Source organism: Terrapene carolina, unplaced genomic scaffold (genome assembly GCF_002925995.2).
Source record: "Terrapene carolina triunguis isolate 2854851 unplaced genomic scaffold, T_m_triunguis-2.0 Scaffold139, whole genome shotgun sequence".
Lineage (NCBI taxonomy): Eukaryota > Metazoa > Chordata > Testudines > Emydidae > Terrapene > Terrapene triunguis.
Window position 1 is genome coordinate 5,088,636 of NW_020664490.1, and position 18,995 is coordinate 5,107,630.

Sequence of the window (18,995 nt, forward strand, 5' to 3'; positions counted from 1 at the left end):
AGGCAGGGCTGGGGATTTGGGGAAGGGGCGGAGTTGAGGCGGGGCGGGGGGCGGGGGCGGCCAAAATTGTTTTTGCCTTGGGCGGCAAAAATCCTAGAGCCGGCCCTGCCCACTTGAGACCTCCTTCCAATCTGACATGTCCATTAATAGTTACTCTGTTTGCGGTTGTTTAACCAATTATGAATCCACCTAATGGTAGTTCTACTGAGCCCACACTTCTCCAACCTGCTTATGAGAATGTAATGTGGGACCAGGGCCGCCGAGATCAGGTTCAGGCCCCGGTGAAAAATTTTTTTCGGGCCCCCCAGCAAGGGCGGACCAGCTAAACAGGACCGATGAGAGGGGGGAAGCCGGGCCCCCTTCCGGACCGCCGGGCCCCGGTAATTTGTACCGGCTTCCCCCCCATTCTCGTCGGCCCTGTGTGGGACTATGTCAAAAGCCTTGCTGAAGTCCAGGTATGTCATGTCCACCGCATTCCCTTTATCCACCAAACTAGTTACCTCGTCAAAGAAGGAAATCAAGCTGGTTTGGCATGATTTGTTCTTTGTAAATCCATGCTGGCTGCTAGTGATCACTCCTTCATCCTCCAGGTATTTGCAAATTGAATGTTTTATACATTGCTCTAGTAGCATCCCAAGTATCAAAGTCAGGCTGACTGGTCTATACTTCCCCAGCTCCTCCATTTCCCCCTTTTTAAAGATGGGCACTATGTTCACCCTTCTCCAGTCATCCATGAGTTTGCAAATATTATTGCCAGTGGCTCTGAGATTTCTTCAGTTAATTTCTTCACCACCCTGGGGTGAATAGCATCAGGCCCTGCTGAATTGTATTCATTCGAATTGGTCAGAAGATCTGTGACATCTTCTTTACTTATTCTGATCTGCATCCCTTCCCCTTCATTGTCTATGATAACTTCACTAGTCATCCAGTCACATGTTATTTTTTGTGTGAAGACTGAAGCAAAGTCGGCATTGAGCAGCTCCATCTTCTTATTACCTTCCGTTACCAGCTCACCTTCTCTATTGAGGAGCAGACCCACACCATCCCTGATCTTTCTTTATGGTCTGACATTTGTAGAGCCCCTTCATGTTGTCTCTAACACTCCTTGCCAGTTGCAATTCATTCCTTGCCTGGGCTTTCCTGATTCTGTTCCTACATGCTCGTGCTATTCCCATGTATGCTTCCTTAGTGATATGCCCCTCCTTCCATTTCCTGTATGTGTCCCTTTTGGGTTTTAGATAGCTAAAATGCTCCTCGTGCAGCTACACTGGCCGCCTGTGGCTGTTCATTGGTCTCATGTGGTTCTCCATGAAATTGAACATACAGCTACACACACAACATAGATCATACGTACCTAGGATCAAAGGACTGAGCCAAGGCCAGTTGAAGTCAGCAGGCATTTTTCCACTGATTTAAATGGGCTATGGATTAGACCCTAACTGTTAATTCTCTAATTTCCATAATATAAATTTAAACCTACCCAAGGAAAATATTTCCCACAGCAATACCCCATAAGACCACACATCACTTTTCGTATTGTAGATCTTATCAAATATGGATTCTGGAGCCATCCACTTAAGGGGAAGTCGTGCCTATAACAAAATGGACAAGCCAGATAATTATTTTTAGTGGATACAAAATTCAACCAGAGATGATAAAAAATATATAACCATGTGAATAGTTAACAGCGGAGCAGGATTTTATTGTATTGTTTTACAGACACCAAGAATACAATGAGCACTCAATCAACTAGAACATTTTATTCTCTCTTTTGCCAGGTAATTTGTTTTTCTATTTAAAATGAAATGAATTTTCCATCTACTCTATGTGGTGTAAAAAAATTTAAACTGAGAAGCCTATTACATTTTAATAGGGAGACATTTTCAGTTATTCAAACAATCATTCTTGGTGCCTATTTAGTACTCTAAGTCTTTAAAGCAATTTACAAACATTAACTCCTGGAAGGTAGGTAAGATAACTCTTGATTCTGCCAAGAGAACCACGTGGGTGGATCCCAGAAGCCACCCAAGCTCCATTCGCTTCAATATGCACAGGCACAGTTTGCCTGCACAGTTTTCACTGTATGATCAGGGCCATATTGGGTATGTCTACACTGCAGCTGGGAGCAAGCCTCCCAGCCCCGGTAGAGAGAGACATGCTAGCTCAGCCTGATTTTACAGGTGGGAGGCCAAACTTACTCCTGGCGCAACTCCATCAACTTCAGTGCAGTTATGTTAAATCTACCCCAATGTCACTAAGAGCGGAATTTGTCCCTGTGCATGTACACTGAGGGACACGGACCCCTTTTGGCATAAATGATTGCTTTCAAGAAAGCAGCTCACTTTGACTGGCTTACTTGGTCAGGCTAGCCAAGAAACAAATGCCAACATGTAAACTATTAAAAGACCAGAGCTGTGAAATGGTCAGCATTTCCGAGCATTGTTTTTAAGGATGCAAATGGTCACTGTATATACAACACATCTGGATTGCTCATCTTCACATAAAATCTACGATAGCTTTCAGACCCTTTTAAGTGCAGGGAATGTAAACATTTACAGACCATTTTAATGAACAGTTTAAAATGATACGTTATGAACAACTGGACAAACAAACCGAATGTTGACTTACGTCTCCCTTTCTCACATAATCAGGATTCTTATAAATATCTCTTGCAAGGCCAAAATCACAGATCTTCACTACATTGTTCTCAGATAAAAGGACATTTCTGGCTGCCAGATCACGATGAATACACTATAATAAAACAGTTGAACAATCAAACTGCATTTCCTTAATCCTACCCACAAATTTCCTGAATCTTTCCGTTTCCTTTTTTAAAAATTATTATTATTCGAAAGATCATATTAATATTTTCTTAAGGAAGTTGACAAAAGTTTATATGAAGTTACGTAAACAATGGGCAGTTCTTCACAAACAAACATTTTTCCAGACCAAAAAGTCATGAGTCTTTAATTTGTTACATATTACCAAGGTAGGCATTAAACAGTTTTGTGCTCTGTGGCTAATATATCTTGAAAAAAAAATTCTCTGAATGAATCAGCTTCAACCACAGTCTTCCACCTTAATCCTGTGTTTATAGTATGAAGACTTGAATAAACACATGCTTATATTTAGAACATCAAGAGGGAAGCCACCCTTCCTTTGGGAGTTCTGCCAAGGAAAGGTGTCAGTAAAATATAGACATAATTTCACCTCTCCTGAGTCTGATTCTGCTGGAGAGGAATATCCAAAAGGGTAACACTGACCTTTCTGGATGACAAGAACTCCATGCCTCTAGCCACCTGAAAACTGTAAGAAATCAGATCTTCCATAGTGAGGGGCCATTTGTAAAAGTCGTCAGAATCTGGAAGCAATTTAACACATACTAAGTTAATAAGGTGTTTTTCCTAACTGCCGCTGTTACCCAGTAAGTTCACTCTTAGTAGAGTGGTGCTTGGACATCAACCCACTGCCACCACCAACAAAAATAGTATTTGCTTTATACTCTGTTACTCCAGTATTTTCCCCAAAGATAAAGAGAGTCAAGAAGAAACAGTCACACATTTTCCTGTCAGATTAAGTAACCCAGTAAATAATCTTTTTTTAAAAAACTTCTAGCTTCTGGACATGACGCTGTGAGCATCTCCCATGGATGTTTATTACGGTGATAAATGCGGAAAAATTTTCAGAGATACAGAGTACATTGTAAAAATATCACAGACTGTGTAGGAACAGGAAGGAATTAATACCTACCCTCCTCTTCCTCCTCCACATCACTCAGACTTTTATCTTCCTGAAATCCGGAGCTTGCTAAGCTCTCGCTGCTGGTGACACTAGCCAGCCTTTGTTTTTTGCCTTCCACCAGCTCAATATCTTTTTTCTCTTTCATCTGTTCTACTCGCAATGACGCATCCTTTAAACAAACAGAGGGAGTAAGAGATACTGTGTCAAAGTTGCAGGAGCTGGATGAATGAAATCAGTTCAGCCAATGAAATAGTCTCATCTGTGATCTGTTACTAAAATCTTCCTCTTCCCTCTATGGGTGTGATGCTCACATAGGCAAGCACGGTCTCAAGAATGGCTGGTATTGGACTATTCATGTAACTAAGTGCCCACCAACACAAATAAGGTTGGCACTATTGGGCTGCATGGTTGTGACAAAGAAAGAACCCACTAAACTGAGTGAAACCAGCAGATTCCACTACAGGGAGTATGGTGTGGAGGCACAAGGGATCCACAATCTTTTATTCTTGACGTTCGTATTCTCCATGCATTTAAAAAAAATAGTTTTAAACCTTTGGAAACTTTCCTAGCCTCATCTCTTGCATGTTCCTGTCAGCACTGATATCAGGGGGTCACGCTGCTTTTCCTATGCTTCTGTTCCCTAAACCAAAGCTCTAAACCCACCCATCGCTCAGCGTGAATGATCTTGCTTGCAGAGAGGGAGGACACCGATTCAAATACAAAGCATCTGCTTCTTTACCTTGTTGGGGAAGAAAAAATTCCTTTTGCTTTTCAGGTAGTTTGATAAGTTTCCATATTTGCAGTATTCAACAATCACCATCAGAGGCCCTGAGCAGAAGTCAAGAACATTTTCAGTGGTGTAAAATAAGATATAAGAAATGAGTTCTGAGGAACAGCGAAATCTCTCCTGCACCCAACTAGCCCTAGTTCCCAGCATAACAATTAGCAATACATTTTAATGTAGAGGAATCCATGCCTGAAGGACTCTGGACACCTTCACAAAATAATAACGGTGCTGAAAATTAGGGATGGGCCAACACAAAACCCTGGATTTGGGTTCTCATTAAAATTTTGCAGCCCCAGCACATCTCTACTAAAACAAAATAGGGTGATGTATCCAGAAGGAATGATTTCTCACCTACTGGCCACTTATACTACGTCTACACTGCAATTAGACACCTGTGGCTGGTCCAAGCTTGTGAGGCTCGGGCTAAGGGGTTGTTTAGCTGCAATGTAGACGTTTCATGCTGCAGCCTGAGCTCTGGGACCCTCCTACTTTGCAGGGTCCTAGAACCTGGGCTCCAGCCCGAGCCCAAACGTCTACCCCACAATTAAACAGCCCCTTAACCCAGGTCAGCTGGCATGGGCCAGCCATGAGTTTTTAATTGCAGTGTAGACATACCCTCTGTATCAGTATATCTCAAGAATGAAAATTCAGAGTCAGTGGCCATTTCTGAAAACCCCTGCCTCTTGTCCTTCCTATACGATACTTAATCTAGTCAGCACTTCTAGTCCTGCTGATCTCAATTGCTGGGCTTAGGGCAACAAGTGGTCCCTTATTTAGGATGCTCCTATATTCAAGCCTTTAAATACTAAGACCAAAAGGAATGTGTAAAAAGGGGGAAGGGGCCAGCAGTTATTTGGGTAAATCTGACTCCTTGTTTTAGCTGAGGGTGGACAGAGCTCATCCATGTGAAACTGACAGAACAAGCCAACAGCTGGCCCCTGGGATGACATTACAAAACCGACACAGTCAAAAGACTATTATCCAGAGAATATCTCAATCCATGTTTAGCACAGTACAAATTCTTTTACCACCATTTTTTGTGCAAGCTCCTAGCAGGTTCACAATATTAAGATGATGCCCAATGTGTATCAGGATTTTCAGCTCAGTCATCAGCGCTTTGTATTCACTTGCTGTGGCTCCTTCTGCGAACACAAAATAATGCCAGTGTATAAAGATAGTTTCATTTGGGGATCTATGCCACCACCTACCGATTGTCCAGGTTTTACACACGAAATAATTGTCATCCCTGGATACACTTCCATGTATTTGTGTTCTCTTTTCTACCCCTCCCTGCCTAGCGGCCTTTTAATTGCAGTGAGACACATAAAGAATTAGTCACTGCTAACTTCCTCCCAGTATTATATTTAACAGTGTGCTGGGTCAGCTTTGGTGCTGTGTAGGGGTAGGAGGGTTGGTCTGGTAGACTCGGCTCAAGGGACTTGGGATCAGCACCTGGATCAAAACCAGACTTCCTGTGTGATCTCGTGCAAATCATTTAATTCAACTTGTGCCTCAGGCCCCCACTCTGTCAAATGGGGATAGCGCTGCCTTCCATCACAGCAGTGCTGAGGATAACATCCATGAGTGTGAGGTGCTCAGATACTACAGTGCTGAGGCCATATAGACAGACAGATATGGGTATTCCACAGATATCTTCTCCCAAATCCCCGACTGGCATTATGGAGCTGAAAATCAGTGTTTCACAAGAATCCTAAGTGCTATACCTAAAGCCATGGACTATCCAGCTGACTATTCTTAGATCTTCAAGCACATACATTCACATGCTGGCCAATCCATTCTGTTACTAAGGGTTAGATTCTGAGCTGGCTGACATAGGCTACCCACCCTTTGGGATCAGGTGCACAGGGTTAAGGGACTTTGCACAGCTCCTTACTCCCCACCACTACAGGTTGGAGAGGCGTGAGTGAAGTCTTGGCTCCAGTCACCCACCCAACATGCTGACCAGAACTGCTGAGTTGGCATGGGGCTGGGTGGGCAGTAGTTTATTGCTGGTGTAGGTCAGCAGAAAGTTACCACACCTCTGGAGCAGTGAGGAACAGGAAGGGAATTGTTTTACCCTAACCCACAATTCCTTCCTCCAGGATGCTCCCATGAAGCACAGCAGCAATGCACCACCCCCTACTAAGGTATTTGACTTAGTAATGCACAACATTTTCATTACAAAATGAACACTGTACAATATCAATATGGCACATGCTAAATGGATTAAGAACTGGCTAAATGATAGATCTCAAGAAGTGGTTGCCAATGGGGAATTATCATTGAAATGGGGTGTTTCTAGTGGGGTTCTGCAGGGATTGGTACTTGGCCTGATGCTATTCAACATTTTCATCAATGATCTGGAAGTAAAGATAAAATCACGACTGATCAAATTTGCAGATGACACAAAGATTGGCAGAGTGGTAAATAATGAGAAGGGCAGGGCACTCATACTGAGTGACCTGGATCACTTGGTAAGAGAGGCCCATTCAAATAAAATGTGTTTTAATACAGGCAAACGCAAAGTTTTGCATCTAGGAACTAGGAATGCAGGCCAGACCTACAGAATTGGTGGACTGTATCCTGGAAAACTGATTTTGAAAAGGATCTTAAGGTCATAGCAGACAAACAACTCAACATGTGTTCCAGTGCTGTGCTATGGCAAAAAGGAATAACGCAGTCCATAGAAATATAAACGGGAGTGGGAGTAGGGATGTGATTTTACCTCTACGCAGCATCGGTGAGACTGTGCACTGTTCTGGTATCCACATTTTTAAAATGACACTGAGAAATTGAAGAGAGTGCAGAAAAGGACCCCAAACATCATTTAGGGGCTGGAGAAAATGCCTGACAGAGAGAGGCTTAAAGAGCTCAGTCTGTTTGGCTTTTCAAAAAGAAGATTGAGAGGCAACTTGATTAGCAGGTAATGACCTTCACGGGGAGCAAGTACTAAGTGCTAAAGGGCTCGTAAATGGAGCTGAGAAAGGCATAACAAAAAGCAATGGCTGTAAGCTGAGTTAAAAGGAGAAATAAGGCACAAATTTCTAACAGGGAAGGTGATTAACCATTGGAACAAACTACCAAAAGAAGTGGTAGATTCTCTACCTCTCAGTATGTTCTGTGGCCTGCGATGTGCAGGAGGTCGGACTAGATGATCATGATGGTCGCTTCTGACCTTAAAATCGATGAGTCTATGTTATTGGGCTTGATACAGGGATAACTGGGCAAAATTTAATGGCCTGCGTTATTCAGGAAGTCAGATTAGATAATATGAGGGTCTCTTCTGGCCTTAAACTCTATGAAACTATTAATCGTACTATGGGCTGTGTTCTTGGGATACACTGTAGCCCCCAAACCACTCTTCCCTTTTTATTTTTCCTGGTGCTTGCACTAGTGGGGGCCAGATTTTAAAATGTGCTCAGAAGCAGCAGCAACCAGTTGCGGAGTGCTTCTGAAACCCTGGCCCACATGACGTTTCACCAGCACTTTCACTAGAACCTTGTGTTTCAGTTTAAGGGCTCACCATTTAGCTTGAAAAATCTGATCTAAACTGAAACGTGAGCTCTACAGCCTTCATGGGCGTTCAGAATAAACTCTTGCTTTTGAATGACACGCAGAACAAGGCAGGGGAGCGGGGGAAGGGGGTAACCATTGCAGTATATGTTCCAACACAGCCCTGCAGCAGAATACCTTTCAGCATTTTCACAGCAACTATTCTGCACGTGGTGGAATTTTTAATTCCAAAAGCAGCTGCCTCTACCACTTTTCCAAACGCCCCACATCCAAGTGACTTTCCTGTACAGAAAACAAATTGTGGAGATACGCATATGTAAACAAATGAACTTGTGGTCATTGAAACCATTCATACATATTGAATAACAAACTGTGCTCTGCAAATCTTCCTAAGTATATTTTCACAAAAAGATAACGCTCTATGGTCACTTTTTAATGGGCTCCCACATAGGTGAACTAGAATGTGGTCAGAAAAAGTGACTCTAAACAAATGCCACTCTTAGCAGTATTTGCAGTATTGTTGTAACCATGTTGGTCCCAGATTAGAGAGACAAGGTGGGTGAGGTAATAATTTTTTTTGGACCAACTGCTGTTGCTAAGAGACAAGCTTTCCAGCTTACACAGACCTGAAGAGGAGCTCTGTGTAGCTCGAAAGCTTGTCTCTCTCACCAACAGAAGTTGGTCCAATAAAAGATTTTACCTCACCCAGCTTGTCACTCTTATCAGTGGATGTATGTTTGCTTCTGAGCCTCTCTCTGCAGTTTGCTGACAAAACCAAGTTTTGTACTCATCATTACAGCACTATTATCTCTGGTTTCAGAGTAGCAGCCGTGTTAGTCTGGTGCCACAAGTACTCCTGTACTATTATCTCTGTAGCAAGGGCCTGATCCAAATCCCATTGATCTCGCTGGGCTGTGGATCAGGCTGCAGAAGAGTAAGTTATATTCTGCCCAAACAGCCTAGCGCCATAGCCTAATTCTCTCCAGACTGGGCCAACAGCTGGCTGAGGCTTTGTTTGGTAGCCTTTCTGTAGGCCACACTTTCCTTATGTAAGGTACCAGCCATGCAAATGGGACCTTTACATGTATGTGAGCTGAGGTTCATGGGGGCTTTGTGACAGGAGATGCAGAGGCACAAACACTGGGTCACATGGGAGTGACCGTAAGGTTTCCAAACAAGCCAGTCCGCCCCATTCTGCAGTATGGCTGTGTTACCCCTCCCACCACACCTGCTTCTCCGGGCAGCTTTGGGCCTCATGCTGCAGGATCAGCACGTGTCAGAGAGCCGCCCACTCCCCCACATATCACGTGCCTTCCGGCAATGTGGGATGCACAGACCATTCCATTTCTCCAGGGGGGGTTCCAATTTTGGGTGCTCTCACATGGGCTCCCTGTCGGGAATCTGAAGCCCCTCCATCACCCCCCCCACCCCAAAGCAGACGTAAACACAAAGTGGGGGCGAGACGTACAACCCAGCTACGCTCTTAGTCTCTCAGGGTTGCTCCACCCTGCTGAGAGCACGGAAACCAGAAATAAGTGGGTGATGCCTCTCACGTTAACTCCTGTCAGACCCTTGAGTGCAGAGGATGGAGTAGGTAGGGGCCGAGCGCCTTACAGACCCTGCGTGTGCACTGGGGAGGGGCTGTCACAGAGGGAGCTTCACGTATGGTGGCGGCACAAGCACCAGCATCAGTGGCACAGTAGGGCCTGGATTTAGGGAGCTGGGCAGGCAGGACTGAAACAGCCCCCTCGGCCCCAGAGAGGCAGCCAGGCAAAGGCTCCCCGTAGAGGAACCAGGGGACTCAGGGTCACGCCTGCTCACAGCCTGGGTGGGCTCCAGGGCTATCAGTGATGACACCATGGCACTTTATGTGCTGCGACTGAGATGGTGTTGCCGGCTTCTGCAATTTTATGACAAATCTCACAACATCCAGTGTTCTTTCTAAAGCCCCAGCTGCTGGAATCACAAATTTGTATGAGAATCTCAGCTTTTGTTTTTTGTTTGTTTTAAAAAGAGTCAGATTCTAGTCCTCGTGGTTGTGGAGAAAAGCTTGAAAACACGACTTGAGCACACCCTAAAGGCTCAGAGACCAGAACGCGAATAAAAAGAACCCACATTTATTATTATTATTACCAAAATCCTCATGACTGTTATGTCAATCTCAGGATATTTGGGGACCTGACTCCTGATTTTTGAGCATTTGGTGCTGGCAATACTGATTTCTCCCTCTCCCTCCACCTTCACAGCGGGGTCTGGGCTCCTCACTCCTCTTTCAGTGGCTGATGGAGGTTGCGATAGGTGACAGGACATCAGCAAATAATATTTTTAAAAATCACAAACCCAAGTGTTTAACTTCAGCTTGATTTCTGCTTCAGTTTCACCAGGAGTTAAAGGCCCCTTAATGCCCATTAAGCTTTATTTTTACTGATTTTCCAGCATGCCTGTACTGTAGTAGAACAATTGATATGATGGTGAGCGAACAAGGGTAGAACATAAAGACAACTTTTTCATTCAAAATAAAAGGATAGAAGATGTAACAGGGAGAATGTATATTCATCAAATATGTAAACTGAGACATTGCATTATTTGCATAAGATCTCTCTGTTTCTGGACCTTTAGTCTTAACGGGTAGGACGATGCAAAAATCGAGCCACTGCTTTGGTCACCACAGTTGTAAAATGACACACTCAAGCACATCCCTCTGCAGATGTTAGGAGCCCAGGAGACTTGAGCTGTGCTCTTGCAGACCTCAGGAAGTAAGCAGAAAGGAGGGAATTGTCCACCCACCCTTCCAGCCCAGTTCTCTCTGTCCCCCGTCAAGACTATTTTAAATAAGGAACTTCTAAGACAACCCTTGATAAGATAGAGCGAAGGAACAGCTCTATGATGTAAGCGTGTCACTTGCCAAGAACACTGGAATTTTACAAAAACAAACAAACACATAATTCCAAACAACCAAACATTAGAAAATCAAAATTTGGAGTAAATATTTTTGTCTAGGAATTGGCACACTGTTTTTTTTAAAATACAGTAGGACCTCAGAGTTACGAATATCAGAGTTATGAACTGACCAGTCAAGCACACACCTCATTTGGAACTGGAAGTACACAATCAGGCAGCAGCAGAGACCAAAAAAAATAAAAAAAGCAAATACAGTACAGTACTGTGTTAAACACAAACTACTAAAAAAGCAAAGGGAAAGCAGCATTTTTCTTCTGAAGTAAAGTTTCAAAACTGTATTAAGTCAATATTCAGTTGTAAACTTTTAAAAGAACAACCATAACATTTTGTTCAGAGTTACGATCATTTCAGAGTTATGAACAACCTCCATTCCTGAGGTATTCGTAATGCTGAGGTTCTAGTGTCTTGCAAATAATGAAGAAATTTGTGAAAACCAGTCTACTAATGGACAATTTATAAATAGAAAAAAAAAAAGAGTTGGAATCATCCAATAAAAACTGTTCACTGCTAACAGTTAAATTATGATAATACAGTGGTAAAAACCAACAGCAAATAAGAAACTGTTGGTTTAATGTACATTTAAATGGAGTAAAAGTAAGTACTTCAGTTTTGCATAGTTAACAGGGCCGGCTCCAGGCACCAGACGAGAAAGCACGTGCCTGGGGCAGCACATTGTAAGGAGCGGCATTCTGGCCAATTTTGGGGCGTCCAGCCCAGCCCTGCAGGGGCACGAACTAGCGATCCCTGCCGCTCACCATGCCGCCGGGCTCCCCGGGACGCGCCACTCCCCGCCGCCTGCACCGGCCTCCACCTCCTGCGCCGCTCTGAGCCTGGCCCGGCCGAGCCGCCTTTAAAGGAGCGGCTGAGCCAGCACCTCCTGCAGCCCCCGGGGGCTCTGCCTGCCCGGCCGGGAGAGACAACCCAAGGCCGGAGGGCTGCCCACGGGCGGAGGGAGCAGGCGGGTGCTGCCCTTCACCCCCCTGCAAGCCGCCTTGACCGCCCTCCACGTGCTCCCTGGGGCGGCAAAAAAGCTAGAGCCGGCCCTGATAGTTAAATATTTTATATTCTATTCTGTTATATACACAAATCTATACATTCTAATGATCAGTCCAATTTTTTAAAGGAGGCTGTTGGAGGCACATAGCATATTTCATAAGAGCATTGAAGAACATGAAATAGAGCACTGTGGAAAAAATCTGCAGCACCAGCAAAACCAGTAAGTATATGTTCCCTCCCAGCTTTGTGAAAAAGTGCTGCATTTCTACTGGCAAAAACTAGGAACTGTCCACATCTGCCTGGCAGAACCTGACTCTCAGGTTCTGTAGAACATGTAGGTTCAGGATCAAGAATGCTGTTTAAAATAAAAAGCTACCTGGGCTTTCTACATCCAGTTTCTAAACCCAATCCCTCAAAAGGGCTTAGGGCTAGATCTACAAAGGGGTTTAGGTGTCTTCCTACCACTTTAGGCACTTAAATCCAAAATGCATACCCTCAAAATCCCTGCTCAGCTGCCACCTAAACTTGTAGGCATCTAAAGTCCCTGAGCGCCTACATTTCTGCTGATAAAGTCCTTAAGAGCCTAAAAATCTGTCGCTGAGCATGCACAAAGTTGGCTGACCCAGCTCACACCTGTAAGCCCCAGTGGGATCCTCATCTAGACATTCCCCTATCTCACCTGCACAGCCTGATCCAGAAGGCATGCTCAGAGGCTGCCCGATAGATTGGGCCTTGTACAAAATGCCAGAGGAGAAGGGGGTACCTTCCTTTAAAACTTACAACTCTAGCCCAGTGGTTAGAACACTAACCCAGGATGTAAGAGATGTTCAAATCCCCCTCTTCTTCCCCCCTCCCTGAAGTGGAGCAGCAAACTGAACCCAGGTGTCCCAGCTCCCAGTTGAGTGACCTGAGCTATGGGGTATTCTGGAGTTGACAGGTTTTTAGGTACCTATGGCACTTTATCATTAGAAAGAAAGGCACCTAGGGAATTTAGGCAGTGTGACAGTCTGTATCCCTATATTCACCCTTTTTACAAAACTATAATGGATTTTTTACAAAGTATGCCTGGTGAGGTATCATTTGAAAATTCATAATGTGCTGATCGTTATTGTCCTGGTAAAATACGTGTGGCAACACTGTATGTAAAATTATAAGATTCTACTGTATAACATTACAGAGGGTTATTCCAAGTTTAGAAAAGCAGGCACAAACTGATTCTTCAAAGACAAGAGGCAAACTGATTCCTCAGCCAGGCATCAACAAAATCAGATGGACTATCACTTGGTTGGAAAAAGGGTGTGAGCAAGAAATTTACATCTTGGCAAAGAAACAGCTGCAAGTTCCATCTCCCCAGACTTTGTCTCCTGAACCCCAGCTGGAGATGATTCTCAAAGAAGAGGAAAAGGATAAAAGGGAAGAACAGAGACCCCAAATGTTCTCCCCCTTCATCTCTACTCATGGCATCAACAACACCTGAAGGACAAGGAAATTAACACTGAACTTGGGGAGGAGTCCTGGCTGAAAGGATTCCAGCCAGTAAGACTAACGCATGTGGTGAGCGAAACCTTTGCTTTGAATTCATTTAGCTTGTTAAGTTAGATATTAGTCTGCAATTTACCTTTTATTTCTTTGTAACCAATTCTGACTTTTATGCCTCATTACTTGTATTCACTTAAAATCTCTCTTTCTGTAGTTAATAATACACTTGTTTTATCATTTTATCTAAACCAGTGTGTTTGGATTGAAGTGTTTGGGGAACTTCAATTGAGACGACAAGGTTTGTGCATATCATTTTCTATTAATGAAATGACGGACTTTATACGAGTTTGCATTGTGGAGGAGAATGCTGGGCAGTACAAGACACACATTTCTGGGGAAAAGTCTGGGACTGGGAATTTCGCTGGTGTTGCCCGGCAGTGTAATTCATAGTTGGCTGGCACTCAGACTGTATATCTGGGGGTGATTTACATGCTGAAGGCTGTGTGTGGGCAGACTAGACGCGGTTGCTCTCACAGCAAAGCAGTGTAAAGGGCACCCCAAGTTGGAGAACTGAGGGGACCCAGCTGTCCATCAGCCCAGACTGTACCCTGGGGAATATCATAGGCAGCTATAAGGTTAGGCGGCAGCTGAGTGAGGATTTTGAGGCTCTAAATTTTGGACTTAGGTGCCTAAATGTGTATCCGCATCCGATCCGTGAGCCGCAAAAATTGTCTGCAGATTTGCAGGGCTCTAAACAACTCCATAGGTCACCACACAGCAAGCCCCCAATCCCTAACCACCCCCACTTCTCCCCAGAGGCCTCCTGTCCCACCACCTGCTCTGCCCCTGTCGTACCTCCTTCCGCACTCTGAGTAAGAAGGCTACAATCCTGGGCCCTCGTGTGCAGTGTCACTCTCCCAGTGGGTGCAGAAGAGGGCTCGGACACCCCTATGCAACTGCGAGGGCTGTAATGCATGCAGACCTGACCCAGGCAGAGAGCGGCGATAACTGCTCTCTTCATAGCACGTGCCCTTGCCACCCACTAGTTTAAATTACAACACTATACTTCTTTCAAAATGGCACTTGGCTCACTCCCTTCTGGGAGTTGTAGTTTACTTGCTCTGTCCATTCAAGCTGGGGACTACAATTCCCAGAATGTCCAGCGGGCTATTCCTTGCTGCGTGATTAAGAGAGCTGAGCTGGAGCCTGCAGGCTGTGTGACAGCCGCTCCATTCTGGTGAGTCTGAGATGCAGTGCCCTGCATAGATACAAAATTTGTATCTGCATCCAAGCTGCTATCTGCAAAAACGGTCCACGGATATAAAGCGGATACCCGCGGATTTGCAGGGCTCTAGCAATTGGTGGTGTGCTCCAATATGAAGCTGTAATCCAAGGCACTACAACCCCTGTATCCACAGTAAAACTGTGTTTAATCAGTAATTTTAATTGGCTTCATCAGTAATAATCCATTTTCCATTTTGGGATAAACTATTTAGCCACCACTTAGAAAACAAATTCGTTGCCATTTAAAGCAGCATATGGCTTCTATTCTCCCTTTAATCAGTGTGAATGCTAGAAACGTGTTTTTCCTCTGAACAATAACCTTGATTTCATGGTAATCAAATTGAATTGATAGCTAATTCTGTTTTGCGTTATATTAAATTTTAGAGCAGATCAGGGATTCTCAGACTTTCTCATTGTGTGGAACACATTTTAAGATACAGATTATGCCTTGTCATAAATGGGAGGAGAGTTTGTCCAACACATAATCCTTGTGACAACAGCCACAGATGTTTACATGGAAAAGTAATATCAGGAAACTATCTAATTGAATTTTAGTGCAGGTTAGCAGATGAAAAGAAGGACCCCGTACCATGTGAGCTACCAGCTCTCCACAGACCAGCGTTCAAGTGACCACATTTTGAGAACTCTGATGCAGAGAATAATGCAGCTGAACTCTGGTTAAAATTCCTCACATTTGCTAACCCTTTCTGAGGCTAATCTAAATCCTTTAAAGTCAATGGGAATTGACTTAACTCGCTTTGGGCCAGGCAGTTTCTGTTCAGGCCCCAATTCAGCAAGATACTTAAGCACACATCTAACTTCAAGTATGTGAGTTGTCACGTTGTCATGTGCATGTCACTTTGCTGAAGCACGGTCCTAATGGAGAGTGCAGGCAGAGGCTAATCCACAAGTCATTCTTGCTATATGCTGTTGCCTCTTAGGAGCTGGGAAGGCAGGAGTTTCAAAGAGGCATTCAGTGAACATGCACAATTCATTTGACACATTCCAGATGTTCTGTTGCTCTGTGTTAGAGGATTCCTGTTTTAAATTATTGATAAATATGAAAGTTCAGTGTGTTAAAAACAATGTGGGAAACTCACTCATCTCTGGCAGAGTTAGAGAATAATTTTATAGTGCATAGTAAGAGTGCGTAACTAACGAAACTGGTTACTACGTAGATTTCTGAATCTTTACTCTGCCTGGTGCATGAGTGGCAATAATTACAATGGGTCCCTCTATCACAACTTTAGCACTTTAATGGATGCCCTAAATTATGATTGATCATCACCAGTGGTAAGGTCATAAGATACAAAATTATATCAATGTTAAAGGTACAGGGCTGTAACTAAACACAGCCATTTGCCTTAATGCACCAAAGTTTTACAATCTAATTTAGGGGCTAGCATTTAATTTCATTTCCATTCATCTAAATTGGGAGGATGTCCCCTGAATTCAATGGAGTTAGTATGGATTGGTTTCTGTAACACCTGTAGCCTCAGGGGGTGAGGAGGAAGTCCTCCTACACCTTTGCATGGATGTTACATCAATAATATGGACTAATGGATGAGGAACATAAGGCAACTGAGATATAAACAGAGAGAATCTCTTCACACTGGTTACAATAACTATGCAGGCTGAAGACAAATAGCTAGGAAGGGAAGACACACACATCTGGTATTGGAAGAAACTATACAAGAACTATTCAAGTTTATGAGATTATTCCCCCGCAGAGCTGCCAGGGTCATTGAAAGGTTGGGCTAACTGCCATAAAAATGGCACCTATGCATGTGCTAACCTAACATACCTTGCTGACCCAACTTTTCAGAATCCGGTTCTCATTCATTTTCAACATTTTTTGTTTACACCAGTTGTTTACACCAGTTCTTTCAATTTTAACTAATTCCCTGTTCTCTTTTTACTTTTCACAGCTCACCTCCAAACCTCTCTAAAAAAACAAAACAAAACCCATTTCAGACAAGTTTTCCTTGGAATTTCAGAGAACTTTAGCTAATTCTATTTCTACTTGATTCTTTCCATGTAGTTTATGCACATTGAACTCTTGATGCACTAAGACCTTTTCACAGACGAGGAGACTCCCAACAAAATTTTATGCTTCGGCATTCACAAAATAATGTACAGGTGTTAAAAATTACCATTTAAATATTTTGGCTGTACTTATTCACATACTGCTCACCCTGCACCCTGTATAGCAGACAAATTAAGTGAGATCTGAATTGTGTGCTAGTGCAACGCACTGGTGAATGTGTGGCTGGATATGCACAGATCTTCCTCTGTGCCAAAGCCACAGAAAGTGTGAGTTTGTTACAGCCCCCAGCTAGAGATCCATGTATCTTTAGCTCAAGCTGTAGCAACTCATGCTTTTATTCTGGAGGTCCCTGATTCAGTCCACAGTGTGTCAGCCACTGTCACCTTAGCACCTTGGATTGGCTAAAGTCTAATTTGTGACTGAAAGGACATGTGGCCATGTTGCCATAGCTGAGATCGGTGCTGACGCTGGAGTTGGAGGCCCCTTAATATAAATGAGAGCTGCCAGCAGGATGTTCTCAACTTTGCAATTTGCGCCTTCCCATGGTCTGCCAGAGCTCAGACTCCTTCAGCTTAAAGGAGTACTTGAAAACCCAGGTTTTTTTTCCACTCAGGCATTTGAAGACTGGATGGCTAGCAGATGGAAGGTTCTATGGATATTTATTTAGGCATGGCCAGTCCTTTCTGTTATCTCCTATTGTGCATTTTAATGTATGGGATAGGTGCCCCATGCATAGGAGAGACACCAATAGGTCTTTTTATAAATTTGAAGAAAAGAAGTAAAACCGAGTGGGTTAGAGGAAAACTCAAACAGGACAATATGGGCTCATTTCTGCCCTCATTTGCACAGGCAGTTGCCCCTTGGTAAGTGAGAACTGAATTAGGCTATGGGAAAGATGGATGCCTAAGGTTACGCTCCTGAGTCCATAGTTAGGCTCCTAAATAACAATACCTAAGTCTTGTATAGCGTTTTCATCAGTAGATGAATAAATACAATAAATAAGTGTGAGGTGGGACTCTGGGAGGGTCCCAGAGCTCGGGCTGCAGCCTGAGCCCGAACATGTACACAACTAAACAGCCCATTAGCCTGAGCCCTGCAAGCCTGAGTCAGCTGGCATGGGCCAGGCACAGGTGTCTAATTGCAGTGTAGACATACTCTTAGGCATTGCTGGTATACTTATAAATAACAGTACTACTAATAAAGCTCCCATTAATTTCAGGAGGGACTACTGGGTGCTCAGCACCTTTGCAATTGGCCACTTATTTAGATGCTTCAGAATGGATTCAGGAAACTAATTTTAGGCTCCCAGGTTTGAAAATCTTGGCCTTTGTTTTTATTTTATGTTCTACAGTATCTCAGTTCCTAAGAAATACAAAACAGCCCTATGTGTACTACAAATAAATCGATTGAAAGTACTCCACAGCTGGAGTCTAATCATACGGAAAGCCAGGTAATAGCAATTTTAGATCTTGATGATAATTCACCTGAAGAACAATAACAGCTCACTAACAATCAAGTGTAGAGTTGCCCTGCAGATCTGCAATACATGGTCAGCTGCCTGTCTGTAGTCTCTAATTACAAACACATCTAGTTTAATAAACACAAAGGCGATGTGCTGTGTGTTAATACCGTAACAAGCATATTACCTAGTTTCAGCCTTTCCCTTGCAAACTCCCACTTGCTGGCATCAAATGGAAGACGTTCACATTGTTCATCTAAGGGGACTTCATCAGGATCCATTATGATTGACAGGTAATTGGTCTTTATTTCAGAAGAATAAGGCTAGGAAATCAAGAACATTTCAAAGTCACCACCAGATGGAAAACCGTAGTGGGCAGCAGCTTCTGGTTTTGGTCAAGGCTTGCAAGTTGATTAGATCTGACAGATGCACATAAAGCACCTCCCCCCCCAAGGACGTGTGTTTCACACTCCAATATAAAATCGGTTAAAAATTCTGTTATTTAATGTTGTGACATTTTTATTTTTATACCAGCCCTTCCTCCTCCTTTTTCTCATACATGATGCTGTCAATTTCTCCAATTAAATCCAGATGAATTCTCACGCAAATAATTGCCATGGGATATAGACTCTGTACTTTAAAGAAGTAAGAAGTATTTTCAGAAACTGACTAAACACCATTGCTGAAAATAACTTTTGCTGAATGACTGTACAACCCCCCCCCCCCCA

At 43.6% G+C, this 18,995-nt stretch overlaps 1 protein-coding gene across 1 annotated transcript in view; it reads right to left on the minus strand.

Moving 5' to 3' along the window:
* The window catches only part of LOC113406786 (vascular endothelial growth factor receptor 1-like), a 147,537-nt gene that overhangs the window by 12,355 nt on the left and 116,187 nt on the right, over positions 1-18,995 (minus strand). The window contains exons 17-24 of the mRNA XM_026653493.1: positions 18,455-18,590; positions 8,219-8,323; positions 5,557-5,670; positions 4,481-4,569; positions 3,751-3,910; positions 3,264-3,361; positions 2,629-2,751; positions 1,481-1,592 (exon numbers count right to left, since the gene is read on the minus strand). Coding sequence (XP_026509278.1) covers positions 1,481-1,592; positions 2,629-2,751; positions 3,264-3,361; positions 3,751-3,910; positions 4,481-4,569; positions 5,557-5,670; positions 8,219-8,323; positions 18,455-18,590 — 937 coding nt within the window. The remainder of the gene's footprint in view (positions 1-1,480; positions 1,593-2,628; positions 2,752-3,263; positions 3,362-3,750; positions 3,911-4,480; positions 4,570-5,556; positions 5,671-8,218; positions 8,324-18,454; positions 18,591-18,995) is intronic.